Source organism: Leuciscus leuciscus, assembly GCF_965113295.1.
Source record: "Leuciscus leuciscus genome assembly, chromosome: 3".
NCBI lineage: Eukaryota > Metazoa > Chordata > Actinopteri > Cypriniformes > Leuciscidae > Leuciscus > Leuciscus leuciscus.
The window spans coordinates 40,452,043-40,470,953 of NC_138727.1; the positions used below are offsets into that span (position 1 = coordinate 40,452,043).

An 18,911-nucleotide genomic window follows, 5' to 3' on the forward strand; every position below is an offset into this window, starting at 1 on the left:
ACTTCGAAGGGCACTTTTATTTCAAGCTTTCTCTTGTTAAAAATGAGACTGCATATGTAAATGAGTTTGGTATGTTGATAGAAATGTTAGCTTTTCCTCATTAATTTCCTTTCACAAACATTATGCAAGAGAATACAAACAGGCTGTCTTCCAATTTGCTTGCGTAATACTGTGAGCATAGCCGACAAATCGAAGCACTATCCCTTTAAGAAAATGGGGAACTAGGGAGAAGACTTTCATTTCCTTCTCTGCTTTCTTAATAAAACCCGCACGCAACTGTTTCAAAGGGTAAAGTTTTATTAGAGGCTCGATATAAGTTTCTTAACGTTGAGTTTTAATCATTTAAAAGACTTTGCAGAGTTTGTCGTTGTAGCGAAGTTCATCGTTACCAGTTTGGTGAGTTATATTTTCTTAGTTAATGTTTGCTTTGCCCTGCGACATCGTCAAGCGTCATTGCATATACAACATTACCTATAAATGTTTTAAAATGTAGCGGTGTTGACATCGAATGAACTGGGTTTGTACACCTGTTTTATATTTTCCACTTGTTTTTTTTTTTTTTATGAACTCCAAGAATAAATGTATGCATTACTTTATATAACATTACAGCCATACAATCGCAACATTTTCGTATTGTTCTCTCTCTTCTTTGCTTCACTTATATTTATTTTGGTTTGTTGTATTTTTAAAATCGTCATTATTAGTGATCTACCTGTCCTGCATCTCTCTTGTGGTTAGAGAGCAGTGCGGCCGCTAGATGGCAGCAGTGATCACTGAAGATAACGTGTACAGCGAGGCTGAAGTCAACGGCGCGCCCCCTGCTGGTGGAGATGATCACGTGCAGCTGCCCGGTCCTGAAGGAAACATTCAGGGACAGGTATAGCTTGAGCTCTGTCAAAGACACTGCCTTTACACGGCATGTACTGTAGCATGATATTTCTTCTGGTACTTTTGCTTTAATGACGACAAGACGGCTTGGAACTTTTTGTTAGCAGAGAAGAATCAACAGATTAGATAAGTAACCTCGGGTAATTTAATGATTCTAGAAGTTTCTAGAACTGCATTCTTCAATGAAAGCAACCGTTGTTTAGAGGTTAATAGAATATGAAATATGATGTTATTTTACACGCTGTACGTCTTTTAATTGAATTAGTTTATTTTAAGTCTTCTTGCAGCCTCCTTGTTTTTTTCTTTGCTTTAAATAGGCCTCAAACATGGACTGTAAAAAAATAGGAATCAAATATAGCCTACTGATACCGAAAGTTCAAAAGTCTAAGATACAAAAAATTATTCTTATGTATTTATTACAGTGTTTTTCTTTACAAATTATTGAATAAAACCGAATTAAAACATTTACACTAGGCTACTGGTAAAAAGTTTGGAATACATTTTTTTTTTTTAATGCAGTAAAAACTATATGGAAGTAGAATAATGTCAAATATTTTTGAAATAAAAAGCCTGTTGAATTGCACTACTTGAAAAAATAGGCATTGCATTAACCATGCTTGCATTTTAATGCATTGTATTTTTAGTGCTTACATTTTTATGGGCTGAAATTCAACATGGTTGAATATTTAAGCTGTGAATATTTCAATTAAAAACATTTCAAACACATTTTCATTATTAAAAATTCAATAATCCATATTCACCTTTCATATTTCATTTCCAAAATATTCAAACTGTTTAAAAATACAACCAATAATATTCAACAGGCAATTTTCGGTCCATTTTATTTCGCTTTGCAAATTCGCTTCCACAAATTCAGTGGTTCAAATTCGACAGTAAATTCAACATTGACGTCCAGGAACTGCAGGAAAAGCAGTAGATTGCCGAGCATACTCTCCATCTGCTGTTAGTCGACCTCACCATCAGATGGTGCAAAAGCGCGTGTTGAAGACCAGCAACAGTTAGAACAAGTCATTCATTCATAAAACTCATTTACAGCAGTGTAAGTGTATTTGTGATTATTATGACGGTTGTTTTATGTTAAATTCAGTGTCTTCACGGTTACTTTTCCTGTGTAGCCTACATGCATCTTTCTCTACCGTGAACGAGATTATAATGTTATTCCCCGATGCGGATATACAGATCCAATGTTAAATTTTTGAGGTTGACATATATTTCTCTTGGTTGTTTAGTTGCCTTAACTTTATATTGTGGATGTGCTGCATGCAGGCTATTAGGGTTTCCCTCAATACTTAAGGATTCCCCTGCTGGACATATACAACGCTTAACGTAGCTTAATGGACTACAGTGATGTAAAAGACCAAACTCGCAGGCAAGCAGATGGACTCAGAATAACGCGCAAAGCTTAATGCTGAGCGTTTCCCAGTGATAGACTGGCATACAGATGGCTTGATGTTGGACATTCGCACATTTAGGGACCGTCTCTAAAGTGTATACGACTTTGGTATACACGTTTCTAACTCCGATAGCATTTGAATAGAACGACTTACAGTCATAAAACCAACTGTAAAGTGTTCATGTAGTGTCAGGCATAATGCGCACCCTTTGGATTTTTGATATTTATTCAAATACATTTAAGTTTGCTATTGAAGTTAGAAACGTGTATGCCAATGTTGTATGCAACTTTAGAGACTGTCCCTAAATGTGCGAATGTCCAATGTCAAGGCAATTTTTACATTTAGTCATTTAGCAGAAGCTTTTATCCAACGCGATTTACAGTTAAACTAACAATAGGAGGACAATATGCAAGTGCTGTGACAGTTTAAGCTAATGCAATACAATACACGTATGCATACTATGTGTTGATTTTATGCCAGTATATCACGAAACGCTCAGCATGAAACTTTGCGCGTTAAGTTCATATTCTGAGTCCATCTTCTTGCCTGTAGCCTATATTATAGCCTACAGCCTACTTCCCTAATAAGGTGCAAGATTGGTCTTTCATATCACTGTATCAACGGAAGGGAAATCCTTGAGTATGAGGTATTGAGGGAAACCGATTATAATCCTGTTCATGGTAGAGAAAGCTGATAACATGTTGAATACACAGGGAAAGTAAAAATGAAGTTATTGAATGAAACATAAACACAGCTTTTGTGTGTTTATCATCTTTTCCGCATATACTGACACAGATAATCATTTTCATTTTATGAATGAATGTCTTCGTCAACAACACGCGCTTTTGCACCATCTGATGGTGAGGTCGACTAACAGCAGATGGAGAGTATGCTCGGCAATCTACTGCTTTTCCTGCAGTTCCTGGACGTCAATCTTGAATTTACTGTCGAATTTGAACCACTGAATTTGTGGAAGCGAATTTTCAAAGCGAAATAAAATGGACCGAAAATTGCCTGTTGAATATTATTGGTTGTATTTTTAAACAGTTTGAATATTTTGGAAGTGAAATATGAAAGGTGAATATGGATTATTGAATTTTTAATAATGAAAAGGTGTTTGAAATGTTTTTAATTGAAATATTCACAGCTTAAATATTCAACCATGTTGAATTTCAGCCCATAAAAATGTAAGCACTAAAAATACAATGCATTAAAATGCAAGCATGGTTAATGCAATGCCTATTTTTTTCAAGTAGTGCAATTCAACAGGCTTTTTATTTCAAAAACATTTGACATTATTCTACTTCCATAAAACTAATACTGTGAAATATTATTAAAATTTAAAATAAATTTTTTGTAATCTATTTTAATCTATTTTAAAATGTAATTTACTCCCGTGATGGCAAAGCTGAATTTTCAGCATCATTACATCATTACTAATCATTACATTGCTGCCCAAGAAACATTTCTTATTATTATTATTATCAATGTTGAAAACAGTTGTGCTGATTAATATTTTTGTGTAAACCATCATACATTTTTTTTCAGGATTCTTTAATGAATAAAAAGTTCAAAAGAACAGCAGTTATTGGAAATATACAGTAGCCTTCTGTGCAAAAGTCTTCGGCATGTTAGTATTTTCACCCCAAAGGCAGTACCTAGGACAAAAGCTGTTTTAAACGCAAAGGGTGGTCACAGCAAATATTGATTTGAATATTGAATATTGAATATTGATAGAAGTTAATTGATAAATAAAATCTATTTATGATGTTATTTTTGAAAGCATCCTCACTTTACAGCACTTTTACACAAGTTCCTAAAACTTTTCACAGCACTGTAGCTTTGCAGGGAGGTTTCTTCAAGCGTCTTGAAGACGTTGCCTCAGTTCATTTGGATTTAGTCTGTCTCAGTTTTTTCGTTTTTTTTTCATGTAATCACAGACGGACTCGATGATGATGAGATACCGGCTGTTTTCAGAGTCCTTGTGAATGCAAAAATCTCACTGGATTATTACAATTAATGGCAAAAGGAATGTTTGGAAATGTAAACTGATATTTTCTACTGATACACTACAGCAAAAGATAAAACATTTATTTGTCTGTATGTGTGTGTAAATATTACAGTGCCTACCACATTTGCACAGTACTGTATATTGTATAATATATTGTTACATTTATAAATGACACTTTTGATCAATTTAATGCATCCTTAAGTTTTAATTTCTTTAAAAAAAAATCTTACTGAGCCCAAACATTTGACCGGTACAATACATTATCAAAAACAACTTGAGTGAAAAGTTGAATAAAAAAATGGTCAATGTCATAAATGTGCTAAATACTGCAGAATCTCCAATACTCCATCTTCACTTTCCATCAAAACTTTTCTTTGTTTAACTTTTACAAAACCCTGACACTCATTTCCAAGTCTAAATGAAAAGAAGAGTTTTCACTGTGGTCTCTGACTTTTGGCCCTTTCCTCTACTAACAGGTGGAGGAGTTTCTCGGCCCACATCCTGACTACGACGAGGAGGAGGAGGAGCGCAAGTACTACAGACGAAAGAGGCTGGGTGTTGTGAAGAACGTGGTGGGGGCCAGTTGCGGAGGAATGATCATCTACAGTGTTTACATGGGTCAGCCAATGCGCATCACACACCACAGGCTGTATGATTCAGTCCAGCGATAACCTCATACTCTTCAAAGTCTGCGTGCGCGGTTTTATAAAAAGATCCTACTGTAAATACGACATTGAGTAGGACTCTACTTATGTCACACTGTTGTCTCAGTGGGATTTTATTATGCACTGTCTGCTTCCATGCAGTGCCAATGAATATGACATGCTTTGTGGATGGCATGATTGAGTGACTCTTCACTCATCTGGTCTTTTTTAAACACGCTCAAAGATGTGTCATTTGGTCTGAGACTGTGACATCGAGGAACAGCTGACAAATCTCGTCACATGCCATAAGTAAAAGAAGGATTTGGTTGTGTTGTTTCTCTGTAGGTCTGTTACAGATGCAGTTGATTCTGCACTACGATGAGACGTACCGAGAGGTCAAGTATGGCACCTTAGGGCTGGAGGACATCGACAACAAAATGCTGATGGGCATCAACGTAACGCCTATCGTCGGCTTGCTCTACACACCGGTGCTCATTAGGTAGCACACTGACTGTTGTTAGTGTATTTCCTTGCATTTCTGTTTTGTTCGTAATGCTCATGCAAACTACATTATTCCGCTTTTCTCATTTAGTTTGGTTCTTTGGATGTTTGTTTGTCACCCACCAACACTGTTATTAGCAGCACTTCTTCATCTACTGTCCACTTAATGGTTGAGCAGTTTTGGCACCAAAGGTCTTCTCACACCCATGGTGTAAACTAAAAATGACTTTTGATAATTGCAGTCCAGCACGGCCACTCTTTCACTTTTAATTGAAGTTTATTTCTCAATTTCTTCCTCAGATTTCTGGGGACTAAATGGATGATGTTCCTAGCTTCAGGCATCTATGCTCTTTTTGTTTCAACCAATTACTGGGAGCGATACTACACTCTTGTACCATCAGCTGTGGCCATTGGTGTTGTCATTGTTCCGCTGTGGGCATCCTTGGGAAACTACATTACCAGGTGAGGGTGTTCAAAAGCGGTGCGTAGATCACACCAGCGTTCAAAAGATTGTAATTTTGGAAGAAATTAATACTTTTATTCAGCAATTTAAAGGATGCTTTAAATTGATCAAAAGTGACAGTAAAAAAAGATTTATAATGTGACAAAATATTTCTATTTCAAATAAATGCTGTTGTTTTGAACTTTTTATTAATCAAAGAATCCTGAAAGAAAATTCTGTTTTAAACAGAACAATGTCAACATTTATAATAACATTAAGACATTTTTCGTAAGCTCCAGATCAGCATATTAGACTGATTTCTGAAGGATCATGTGACACTGAAGACTGGAGTAATGATGCTGAAAATTCAGCTTTGCCATCACAGGAATAAATTACATTTTTTAAATATATTAAAATAGAAAACAGTTTTAAATTGTAATAATATTGTGCAATATTTCCATTTTTATCATATTTTTGATCTAACAAATTTGGTGAGCAGAAGAGACTTCTTTCAAAAACATGAAACAATTGTAACAACCCCAAAATTTTGAACAGTACTGTATATGTCAATCATTTTAAGCATGTTTTTAGGCATTTGCAGTACTTTATTTTACTACTTAATTCATTTAGCATAATATTGCAAAATAAAGCAAAACTAAAGGTGCAGCTGTGATGCATGATTTATTGTTACCACATGGATTATTGGCAAATATAAGAGATTTTTAAAATGTATCTCTTCAAGTTCTGGACACTGACCATAATATGAAAATAATTACTGGTATTTGTTTATTGGTATCGGGCAGAATTATAAAACTGGTGAATCCTTAGCTGTGTGTAATATTTTCAAAACAACCAATGATCCTAGTTTTAGCAGTTACTGTAAGCCATTTGTTGGTTGATTTCTAATAGTGCAACATCAACTCAACCAATCAAATCCGTGAGTTGGTAGACTGGAAGTATTTAGGAAACCTGATTGGTCATTATTCTTCTGGGCCCGTATTCATAAAGAATCTTAATGCAAAGAGTAGCTCCTAGTGACAAAATTCGAAGAAAATTCGTAGAAATGTGGGCGTTTACTCTTAAAATTAAAGAAAAAATCCTAGTCAAGAAAAAAGTAATTCAGAAAGCATCTTAACCCTTAAAAGAGGTCTTAAGGTCAAAATTGTTAGGAGCATGGACGAGGACTTTTAAGAGGCTTAAGAGTTTCTTTAGCAGAGGAGAAAATGGCAGAAAGACGAGGAGGGAGAAGAAATGTGTTGCAGACAATGAATAACAGTGAGTTAATAAGACGCTATAGATTAGATCGTGCAGGGATCATGTTTGTGACAGATCTTATTAGAGACGCGCTAATATCTCCGATACAGCGCATATGCCATAGCGCCAGAAATGAAAGTAATCACTACATTACGATATTTGGCAACTGGGAAAATTCCATGTTTGATACATTAAAACCAACATTCAAACCACCACTTAAATAGACATGCCAGCAATCAGTGTAATTGGAAAGAGTGGAACAATTTTTATCATTCTAAGCCAATCAAATACCTTATAGGAAATTAACAGCATGGTAAATAAAAAAAAAAGGATTTATATACACATATATAATGTGTGTGTGTGAGAACGGTCAAATAGGAAAAATGACGCATGTAATAGACCCTATACTTAAAATCACTTTTTTTTTCTTTTTTTTTTTTGGACAACCAACCAATCACAGTCTTCAAAAGATTGTGTCATACATAGCAACGGGGTCAACCCCACCTCCTCACTAAGATGAAAGTTTTTGTCTTTTCCTTACTCAGAGTTGCTCTCAGATCAGTCCCGAATTGCTCTTAAGCTAAGACTCCTACGTAAAAGTTTTTAAGCTAAATTAAGAGTTTTCTTAGAGGATTCTTAGAATCTTTATGAATACGGGCCCTGATTATTTAGCTAGCAGTTCTCAGCTCCTCACATTGTCTAAGCAAAAGCTCACTACTCAGTCATACATCTATTTGTATCTAACTTCCCACCTGTGTGCTTATCAGAATGGCCCAGCAGTACTATGAGTATGTGAACTATAAGGACGAACATGTCCAGGAGCAGAAGAAGCCCCCCAAAGGAGCCTTCCATCCTTACATCATCATTTTCCAGTCTGTCTTCTACATTGTTTTCCATGTGAGTTAAGATAAGCAGTTTCAAGGCACTCTTAAAATGTGTGAAATGCTGTAAGCTGTAATAGTTAGCCTGCGATTAGTTGTGTTCTCCCCTTTGCCATCATAACTAAAGTATTTGTGTGTATTCACAGCTGCGTGCGTGTGTGTGTGTGTGTGTGTGTGTATGTGTCAGATGCCGGCTGCATATGTGGGTTTGTGCATTAACATGCAGTTATTTATAGAGTTCACTCTCTGTCTCTCTTCTCTCCCTGCAGCTGAGTTTCGTGTTCGCCGAGTTCCCCATGGTGCTGTTCCTCAATAACTATCTGAATGATTACAATCACACTCTCTTCAAAGTCACACAGTGTGGTAAAACTCTCTCTCTCTCAGTGGTGTCCTCTTTTTAGCTTTACACGCTGACATTTTAGGTGCTCAGTATGACATTTGCATTGTATTAGTTCTCGTGTCCTTTTGTGGAGTTTTGACATGCTTGATTCATGTAGAATAAGTCACGTAGAACTAGAACAACTAAAAAAATTACTTTATAAAGTACTCAAGATTTTCTTTGAGACTTTTAAAAAGTGTTCTTTTGTTGGATAATTCTGGAAGTTATAACTATAAGAGAACATCGATGAAACTACCACACCAAGCATAAGGTCTAGATAGATGGATATATTTATAAGGGAGCAACAAAACTTAAAAACAAGAAAAACTTTGACACTGTGGAAAAACAATATCTCACCTCAACAGCTGTTGTTTGAACACCAGCTCTACAAGACTTGAAAATGAGGAACTCAGTGACAGAAAAAGATCAATTTCCATGTGCGGTGGCCCCAAAAAGAATTGATACATAAGCCATTCTTATAAATGTATGAATTACATAAATTATCATACCAAATGCTATTTATTTATACACTGCCATTCAAAAGTTTGTCAGTGCGATTATGTAAGGGTTTTTACTGAAGCCTTTTATGCTCACCAAGGCTGCATTTATTTGATCAACAAACAGTAATATTGTGAAATATTGTTACAATTTTAAAGATCTGTTTTTTATTTGAAGAAATGTATTCCTGTGATGGCAAAGCTGAATTTTCAGCATTATTACTTCAGTATTCAGTGTTACATGATCTTTCAGAAATCATTGTATTATGCTGATATGGTGCTTCTTAATATTTTTGTGGAAACAATGATAAAAAAAAAATCAGCATTGTTCATCAATTAAATTCATATATTATGTTAAATAAGTGTCCAAATACTATAAATAAAGTGAGTGAACTGCCCATTATTTATATTCCTGAAATTCACTTCAGTCAAGTCCAATTAACACCAAATAAAACAATAAAAAAATCGTATCAAAACCATCTTGAATATGTGTTAGTTCCATGTGTTGATAATGAGAACATATCTCGCAAAATAAAATAAAATGTGTCAAGAATATTTACAGTCAGTTGGATCTGATGGGAAAAAAATCAGTCATTTGGCAATTATAAACTTCACACTTCTGACTTGCTGCAAACGTCAGCACATCTGCTCTTCAATGTTCTGCTGGGTCTGGCTCTTCCTGGCTCTCAGCAGAGATGACGATAAGGCTGTTTTTAAACCAATATTTGAAATAGCAAAATAGCCAATCACGCCAAATCACCAGCAGTCACCCACTTGTCATATTGTATAGCGAAAAACCTGAAAGATGCAGCCTGAAGTCTATTAAACTTTATGCATCCAGACCAAATTTTAGTTGAACACATTTGCAGTCTTGTTAGATACATACTCATCCTCTCTCTCTCTCTCTCTCACACACTCACTCACTCTCTCTCTCTCTTTCTCTCTCTCAGGAGCTGGTGGGAAAGGCGTGATAGAGAATTTCAATAAGACAGTTCTGCGCAGTTTGCCTCGCTCTCTGCTGCTCATCGAGGTGGAGAGTGTGCTCATGGGAGCAGCCTTCCTTTCCATGCTTATTGTAAGACTATCATTTTCATTATTATTATCACCATTATGAAGTCTCTATTCTCTGCATCATCTTAAATACCCCCCAAAATTAGGACTAAATCAGTGAGTAAAACACTAGATACAGTTTATAGCCAACAACAGTTTGACCTTGATAGTCCTCTCACATAGACATTTCAAATTGAGCCAAAGTTTGAGGCCTTTTTCATTTGTAAATATAGATTTTAAAAAAAAGAGGAATGTCTTCCATTAGAAATGAAAATCTTTTATTTAGCCTCAAGTTATTCAAAATCCATAAGATGTTCTGGTAACGCTTGACTTTATTTATTTATTTATTTATTACTTATTTACAGAATAAAATAACAAGACAAGCTTCAAACCCCCCACCCACCCCACCCACACCCACCATGCATTCATACCACAATCACAACCACAATCATCCACACATTCATAGTGTTATGACAGGAAAGCAAACTATAAATAGAAAGGAAGCACAAAGCAAACAAAATTAATGGGATAGTTCACTTTGAAATAAATTTTTGGTATGTTTTAGCTTACCTCAAGGGCATCCAAGATGTAGGTGTCTTTTTTTCCGCAGTAGTTTCAATTTTGATATTTTTAGGTCAAACCGTTCTTGTCTGTCAGTCATATAATGCAGGTCTATGGTCACGGTCTCAAAACACAAGCACAGAGTCCAAATTAAAACAATTCCCCGTCGTCCAAATGAAACAATTCCCCATCGTAAGTACACATTGATGGCCTGAGACACGAAACGAGCGGATTGTGTGAGAAAACAAACAGTACTTATATCGTTTTTACCACTTATACACAGCCATGTCCGAGTGATCTGATCTGACGTGTACGCAGACTGGTGCATAGACATATACACACTAGATGTCGCCTTGTCTACGGCAGTTCATTGGAAAGAATGTCTTTAAGGCGACATCTAGTGTATATATCTATGCAACAGTCTGCGTACACGTCAGATCAGATCACTCGGACGTGGCTGTGTATAAGTGGTAAAAACGATATAAATACTGTTCGTTTTCTCACACAAACCGCTCGTTTCGTGTCTTAGGCCATCAATGTGTACTTACGATGGGGAATTGTTTCATTTGGACGATGGGGAATTGTTTTAATTTGGACTCTGTGCTTGTGTTTTGAGACCGTGACCATCGACCTGCATTATATGACTGACAGACAAGAACGGTTTGACCTAAAAATATCAAAATTGAAACTACTGCGGAAAAAAAGACACCTACATCTTGGATGCCCTTGAGGTAAGCTAAAACATACCAAAAATTAATTTCAAAGTGAACTATCCCTTTAATATCATAAGAAAATGAAAAATAGAATAAATCAATAATACCGATCAAAAATCAATAAACAAAATACAATACAATTAGCAAAACATTTATGACACAACACATGGCACACCTTTAAGAAAGTACACCTGATATTTATATCTCTAACTCAAGTAAGCAGACATTCCATTTATTTTCATGCTCAGTTATTCTGTTATTTGTTGCTATAATTGTTTCCAGCATATACTGATGATAAACTCTATTCTTAAAGTGTTTTTGATATAGTTTTAGCTTCAAAAATAAACATTTTACCCATCAAAATAATCATATTCAAAAAATGTGTGCATTTACCCTCAAAGACACATAACAAAATATTCTGAGGTATGATTCGTAAAACAATATCCATAAACCTTAACCATAACTGTATACTAACCCAAAACTTAGCCACATGTGGGCAAAAATAAAACAAATGCATCAAGTCCTCCTCCTCATCCCCACAGAACCTGCTACAGGGATCCTTTTCTATCTGCCATTTGAACAGAGATTTTTTTGTTGCAATAATTTTATAAAAGATTTTAAGTTGAAATATTCTGGAATATGTAGTTCTATAAATTGTTCTAAAGTAATCTTTCCACAAAATTGTATCATTAAATTCATCTTCCCAAAACAGGCAGGTTCTGTGTGGAAAAAGTGCAGTGCCTGTGATATTTAAATTCCAAATATATATTATTTTATTTATCTTTACACCAGACAACCATTTTAGGCATCTTATTGGTGGGAGACAAACCATTCATTTATTCTTCTTACCATTTTGCAATTTTATTTTCCAAGTTTTAGGAATTGCAGAAATCAGCTGGTTGAATTGTAACCGATCGAGAGAAATGCTAAAAAAAATTCTCCAGTTTTCATAAGAAATAAAATCTCCAGATAAGTCTAAAAGGTCATTGACAAAAATTTACCCATTTTTGACACATTCCTCCCACAACAATGGCTTGTCTCCAACCGTAATGTTTGAATTCATCCATAGCAACTGTGTCTGAATATCTTGAATTGTATCTGGAGGGTGGTACTGGAAATTCAACCAAGCTTTCAGTGCATCCTTGAAGAATGGTGATAACTCTTTTAAACTATTTTGAAATAGTTTATCAATATGTATTATTTTTAATTGGTAAAAAGGAAATATATTGTTCGAGAAGAAGGAAAAGGCTGAATATAATCTCTGGCTCGTGATCCATTGTTTGTTGTGATAAATTTTAGCAACCCAGGAGGCTTTCAAGGAACAGTCCATCATTTGAAGATTTTTTTAATTCAGTCTGCCGTTTTATTAGGTTTCAATCCAGATATTTTAGAAAAAGTATTTAATTCCCTTATTAGTCCTTCCAAAGTGGATTGTGTTGGTTTTATGAAAAAGGTTGCATCATCAGCATACATTGTCAGCTTAATCTCTTGACCGTTTGGAAATAGACCTGGTATATCTGGATTGTTCCTAATTTTAATAGCAGAATTTCAATACATAAAATAAAGAGATATGGTGACAAAGGACACCCTTGACGGACTCCTTGTGTTAATAAAAATATGTCTGATATATGACCGTTATTGATCACTCGACTAACAGGATGATTATAAAGAGTTTCCAACCACTGTATTAAGTTATTCCCAAAATGAAAAAAGCCAAGACATTGTTTTATGAACTTCCATTGAACTTTATCAAACGCCTTTTCAAAATCAGCAATAAACAATAATCCTGGTTCCTGATGGTTCTCATAAAAATGTATAGTGTCCAGTATTTGTCTCAAGTTGTCTCCAATAAATCTTCCCTTAATAAAACCTGCTTGATTGTGGTTTATAACACCTCCAATTATGTTTTTTATTCTTAAAGCAATACATTTAGATAAAATACGAGTATCACAACAGAGCAGGGTCAATGGACGCCAATTTTTTGCAACACTTGACTTTATTACAATAGTAAAACAGTACCAGTAAATTGCATAAGTACAAGCAACTAACCCAATACCAACCAAATCCCTAAAGTACATATTGTTAATTAATATTACTCAGTACTTATTTAATTACACTGTAACAAGGACACCTTAAAAAAAGTGTGACTGATTTTTTTTCCTTTATGAAAAATGTCCATGTAGTGAAAGTGAACGAGTCAATGACAATCAAGCTCAAAAAAAAATAATATTATGTATGTAATTATTATACTTTTTTTTTTATGAAGAAAATGTAAATAATGATTCAATACACCATCACACTGATTCACTATTGTAGTGCGATTATAAGTATTTCTATTTTAGACCAAGCGGGATGTTTTTCATGCGAAATTGTGTACTTGCAGCATCACTCGTTCGTGTATGTCTCGTCACATCCGTAAATAGAGAAAAGTTGCTTCGGCTTCATAGGTTAGTTGTCACAACTAGCGAGAAAGGTTGACATGGAGCAGCTAAATCTCCAACCTCCAGGGAATCATCTGTCTTAAAAAAAAACGCAGAACAGAGGCGAGTCTGCTGGCAAAAAGAGAAAGAAGAGCTTGTGATAAAACCCGAATCAACATTAGTTTGGCTTTTCAGAGATTGCGAGAACTGAGGGATTTGAAATGTTGTAAAAGCGACGCTTTTATCACTCAACAGGCGAGTAAGGTATTTTACTGAACACATACCGTAAACTCCCATATGTAGCTCTCTAACAGAGTTCATTGTAAAGCATTATCTACCTGTGAAGGGTCATTTCATTATGGTTGTTGTAGCGCTGTGCTGGAATTTATTTTCAAATAAGTACCGTGTCTATTAATGGGTATAGCTACGGTAAGTCAGCTAATTAGCTTGAGATCTTTTCCATCTAAACTGGATATATTTTAGTACTGAATGTTTTATGAGCAGTGGGATAACCATATTCATCTGCACAGTCACACAGAGCCGAAGCACAACCAAAACAATGATCTTCCGCAAAATACATGCCGTTTTGCTTTTTAACCGCTAGATGGCCCAAAGTTACATAGTGTACCTTTTAAAAGCTGTAGCTTTCAAATCAACTACACTGTAGCAGCACTAGATGCATCAAATTAAGTTTATTTTATTTTAGTATCACTGGGATATTAATGTATTTTTTTATTATTAATAAACTAGTTTTTATTTGTATATGTTCCTTTTTTTTTATCCAGTTTTAGTCATTTTGTTTTGTGGTTTTGTCATTTTTTTATTTTATTTTATTTCTATATAGTTTTTAAAGAATTTTAATTAGAAAAATTTGCCTTGAGAACTAGCTGAAATAAAATAAAATATAAAAAACGTATTTTATTTCAGTTGAAGTTTTTATTTTATTTTAAGCAACAAACATTTTTTTTAGTTAATGGTTTTAGTTTAAGTTAACTATAATAACCATGAAAAAGTTAACGAAAAATCTTGCCCTTGTTTGATATCAGCAAAATATATTTTGTTATGTTCCTCACACAGTTATCATATGGTTTCAGAAGACTTGCACGAGTGTTCCACGTTTAAGATTTTTCATTTTTGAGTGAACCCTTTTAACAGTGTGCTTCCAATGTTCCCCAAATAGTTCCTGGTGTTGTGTGGAGCTGCATATCGGCCCACAGAGGAAATTGACCTTCGCAGCATCGGCTGGGGGAACATATTCCAGCTGCCCTTCAAGCACTTACGTGACTACCGAATCCGTCTGCTCTGTCCGTTCTTCATCTACTCTGGCTTTGAAGTGCTGTTCGCCGTGCAGGGACTCATACTGGTGAGAGAAAATAGACTGTGTATCTGTACGTTATTCAGTGTCAGCTCTCAGCACTGAATCTTTTTTTAGTTTTTTGTGTTGCCATTCTACAATATTAAAGGGTTATTTCACACAAAAATGAAAATTCTGTCCATATTTACCTCACACTCATGTTGTTCCAAACCCATAAGACTTTGGTTAATCTTAAAAACACAAATCAAGATAATTTTATTAAAAGCCCCTGGGAGGTTTCTGTCCCTCCAACCCTAATGAACAGAGCTACTTAATCAAAGTCTTGAAGAGATCCAATCGCTTTATATGATGAACAGATTTAATTTAGGCTTTTATTCACATATAAATACACACATAGAGCAAATCACATTTGTTTGTGTGATGCGTCACATGCCAGAACAAACCTCATTGGTTCAACTTCCACGTTTACCATATGTATCTGTCGATCATTGTTTAGATGGAAATAAAAGCCTAAATTAAATCTGTTTCTCATATAAAGTGATCGTATCTCTTCACAAGACTTGAATTAAACCACTTGATTCATATGGATTTGTTTAATGACGCCTTGATGACCTTTTTGAATCTTTTAAGTTTTGGTTATGTGGACAATCAACGGATAGACAGAAACCTCTCAGGTTTCATTAAAAAATATCTTAATTTGTGAAAATAATTTTTGGGTGAACTATCCATTTAAGCAACTACGAAAAGCAAGTAAACCAATTTGCCTGGTATTTAGGTTAATTATGCTATTAAAGTAACAGCGCACAATCACTCGTAACCTAAAACAGAGTTTCTCTTTTTTTTATCCCTCTTTCTCAGTCATATGGAGTGTGTTCGGTCGGGATGGAGAAGCTGTGGTTGTTGGTTATGGTGTATGGTTTGTCATCCTCAATCTGTTCGGGCCTGGCCCTGACGCTGCTGCGCTTTCCCAGGCCGGTTATTCTTCTGTCGGGAGCTTTCGTGCACTTTGTGGTAATCATAACCCTTATGTGCTGGTCGCCCCAACCCAGAACACCCAGCTATCTTCCATATCTGTTGGTGATCGCTGCCCTCTGGGGTCTGGGCACTGCTTTCAACAAGACTGGACTGAGCAGTGAGTACAAATGGCATTTATACATTCAAAACATACAGGAAGTAGAACAAAAATACAGGAAATAGCCATCTAGACTGATTCTGGGAGAGGTTAGATTGCAATCACATCAGTGATATGACATTTAACATAACATTGTTGTGTGTAGTTTTGCTGGGGATGCTGTATGAAGACAAGGAGCGACTAGACTTTGTTTACACCATCTACCACTGGTGGCAGGCCATTGCCATCTTCATCGTCTACCTTTGGTCTGCATTGCCTATGCGAGTAAGGCTTTTATTTCATAGGCAAAATTCAAAAGGCAAAAGGCCAAATTCGTTATATGTTACTGCACCTTAATATGTGGAGATTTTTTGTTTACATATAAAAATCAATGTTTAAGATAAAGAATAATTCAGCTGCTCGTTTTCTCTGGTCCCTTTCCAAGGCCAAGCTCGGACTCCTGTTGTTTGCTCTCATAGTGGCATCTTTATGTTACGTGCAGATGGAGCGTCGCCTGGCGAAGAAAATCCCGTTTAGGTTGCCACGAATTCCGCGCCCACGACACAAGGTAATCCAGCTATTGAAGCCGGCACGAAACGGAAGTTATGATAGTATTGTCTTTCCGATTATGACATATATTCAAGTGAAATGGCTTCTGGAATGAAAAAAAAATATGCTCGGCGGGACTTGATTTCATCCTTGGGAATTGATTGGTTCATATGAAGTTGGGTGTTGCTAACTGGAGTCAGATCAGAATGCAAGTTTACAGTCAGATGTGGAGGATATTAGCCACACACAAAATGAAGAGAACAGATGCTGTTTCGAGGGGAAGGGGAGGTTAAAGTTTTTGATTAAAGATTACAGGTGCACATGAATTAAAATAAATAAATAATGATGTGCATGGATAAATCATATATAATAAACACTGCAACACTCTGTAAACAATAAGAATTGCCCATTTTGATTTCATGGTGTCTGTGGGAGATTTATTAAAAGGAAAAACATTTTTTTACACATTATTGTTAGAAGTTGAATTAATTTGTTCTGTAAACTCTATCCTCAATTTGTAACCCCCCCCCCCCCCCCCCCCCCCCCCCCCCCCCCCCCCCCCCCCCCCCCCCCCCCCCCCCCCCCCCCCCCAAAGAAAGCACTTACTAATTTTTGTTGAAGCACAAATGTTTAATAGAAATTATAAGTGTCTAAACTGTCCTTTTAGTCCTGTCCTTGACTACTGTTACAGGTGGATAAACTTCTGCTTTTATCATTATTATACTTCCATATCGCTCTCATTGCTAATGTCTTGCTTTATTATCCCGTTCCTCAAAGGTCAAAGGTTACCGATACATCGAAGAAGAAAATTCGGATGAATCAGACACGGACCTGAGTGATGCTGACGATGATGAGAAAGAAGAGGATGAGAGAATGTTGGTTGAGGAGGACAACAATACAGACGGCGATTCCCAGGGTTCACCGGGACCAGAGAGGAGCGGGGTTAGGGACCGCAGGAGGAGACAAGACAACGCCGCCTACGAGCAGGCCGGAGAGAGAGAGGACTATGTCCAACACACGAGGGACTAGAAAAGGAGAGGTGAAAGATGAGAGGAAGTTGTAAAATACTGAATAGCAAGATTGAAAGAGAAGAAATGGTATTGGAAACGTTTACTGACTTTTTTTTTATTAAATCCAATTTTTTTTCTTTGGAAAGAAAAGGTGTGGGCCACCGATGAAAAAAGGAAGGTCAGAAAGTTGTCCACAGTAAAAAAAAATAGAAGTGATACAAGCGTTTTATTGAAATGGGAAGTGAAAAGAGGAAACTGCTGGTACCTTGTAAGGTTAGGTGGTTTGTTGCCATAGAAATGGATATTCTCTATTTTGAACTTGGTCAAGGTGATGCGCTCGAGTTGTGCATTTCATTCAAATTTTTATTTGTGAGCAGTAATTCTTCATCCACTTCATGGCTGTTTTCCTCATTGTAACTGAAGAACCAAATAGCTCTCCATTAAAAAGTGTTACATTTCATTTTCATGTATGATGCTATAAAACCAATTTTAAATATTGCAATAAAGATGACAGAGATATTCTCTAAGATTTAAAATGCTGCTTTTAGAATGTTTTTAAGCAAGCTATGATGTGCTGTAATATGAATATAATATTACAGCAAATATGTGCTGTAATATGAATATAATATTACTAAACAAGTTTCTCTTTCATTTGCATTGGATGTAGGTGCTTTTGCAGTTATATTCTTAGGGGCTGTTCACAGAAAGCATGTTTTTGCATTTCACTGCTCTGCTTTTCCATTGGTTTTTATGTAAACATGGGCTCTATGGACTTTTTTGACTGTTGCTTCTGATGTCTCGCTCTGAAAGCAAAAAACTAACACACAGCTGAAATGATTTTCCCAAACGGGTGATTTACTAATGAAACTAAAGCTAATTTTGTTTACCTAAGAAAGCTTAAGTAAACATAAATAAAATACACCAATAATTCTCTGAATGTGCTAACTTTGTACTAGTGGGCATTGTTTTTAAAGCACCTGACAGGAAGTACAACAGATGCATGACTGAACATAAATGTGTTTAGTATATTAAACCACGCATATGAATGTTTTATTGATGTGTGCTGACACACAAACTGAAAATTATATTTCATCATGTCATCATTTCATCATATATTCATCAATAATATTAAACCTGCAGATCTGGACTGGAGGATTGTTTTTCTTTTCTTTCTTTTTTTTAACGAATTCATTGGTTTGTCAAGACTAAATTAGAATTTAAAATGTTACAAAAGTACAGTACATACCTTCTATCTTTTCGAAACTGTTAT

General features: G+C 35.7%; 1 protein-coding gene across 2 annotated transcripts; it reads left to right on the forward strand.

The window, feature by feature from the left end:
* The first annotated feature begins 207 nt into the window (after positions 1-207).
* On the forward strand, positions 208-18,793 carry unc93b1 (unc-93 homolog B1, TLR signaling regulator). 2 transcript variants are annotated; one of them, XM_082164854.1, is made up of 13 exons: positions 208-396; positions 705-877; positions 4,791-4,932; positions 5,304-5,457; positions 5,760-5,921; positions 7,923-8,052; positions 8,306-8,399; positions 9,863-9,987; positions 14,837-15,019; positions 15,830-16,103; positions 16,249-16,367; positions 16,528-16,650; positions 17,409-18,793. In XM_082164854.1, the coding sequence occupies exons 2-13, from the start codon at positions 758-760 to the stop codon at positions 17,658-17,660; spliced, it is 1,878 nt and encodes a 625-aa protein (XP_082020980.1). In that variant the 5' UTR covers positions 208-396; positions 705-757; the 3' UTR covers positions 17,661-18,793. The 2 variants fall into 2 exon arrangements, with proteins under 2 accessions (XP_082020980.1, XP_082020981.1); XM_082164855.1 differs by having other exon boundaries at positions 739-877.
* The last annotated feature ends 118 nt before the right edge of the window (positions 18,794-18,911 follow it).

Excerpts from the sequence above, each read along its gene's own strand:
- unc93b1 (XM_082164854.1), top strand. The coding sequence starts at position 758 with ATGGCAGCAGTGATCACTGAAGATAACGTGTACAGCGAGGCTGAAGTC. Across the intron at positions 5,458-5,759 it reads TACACACCGGTGCTCATTAG|ATTTCTGGGGACTAAATGGA; the intron begins GTAGCACACTGA and ends TTTCTTCCTCAG. Across the intron at positions 5,922-7,922 it reads TTGGGAAACTACATTACCAG|AATGGCCCAGCAGTACTATG; the intron begins GTGAGGGTGTTC and ends TGTGCTTATCAG.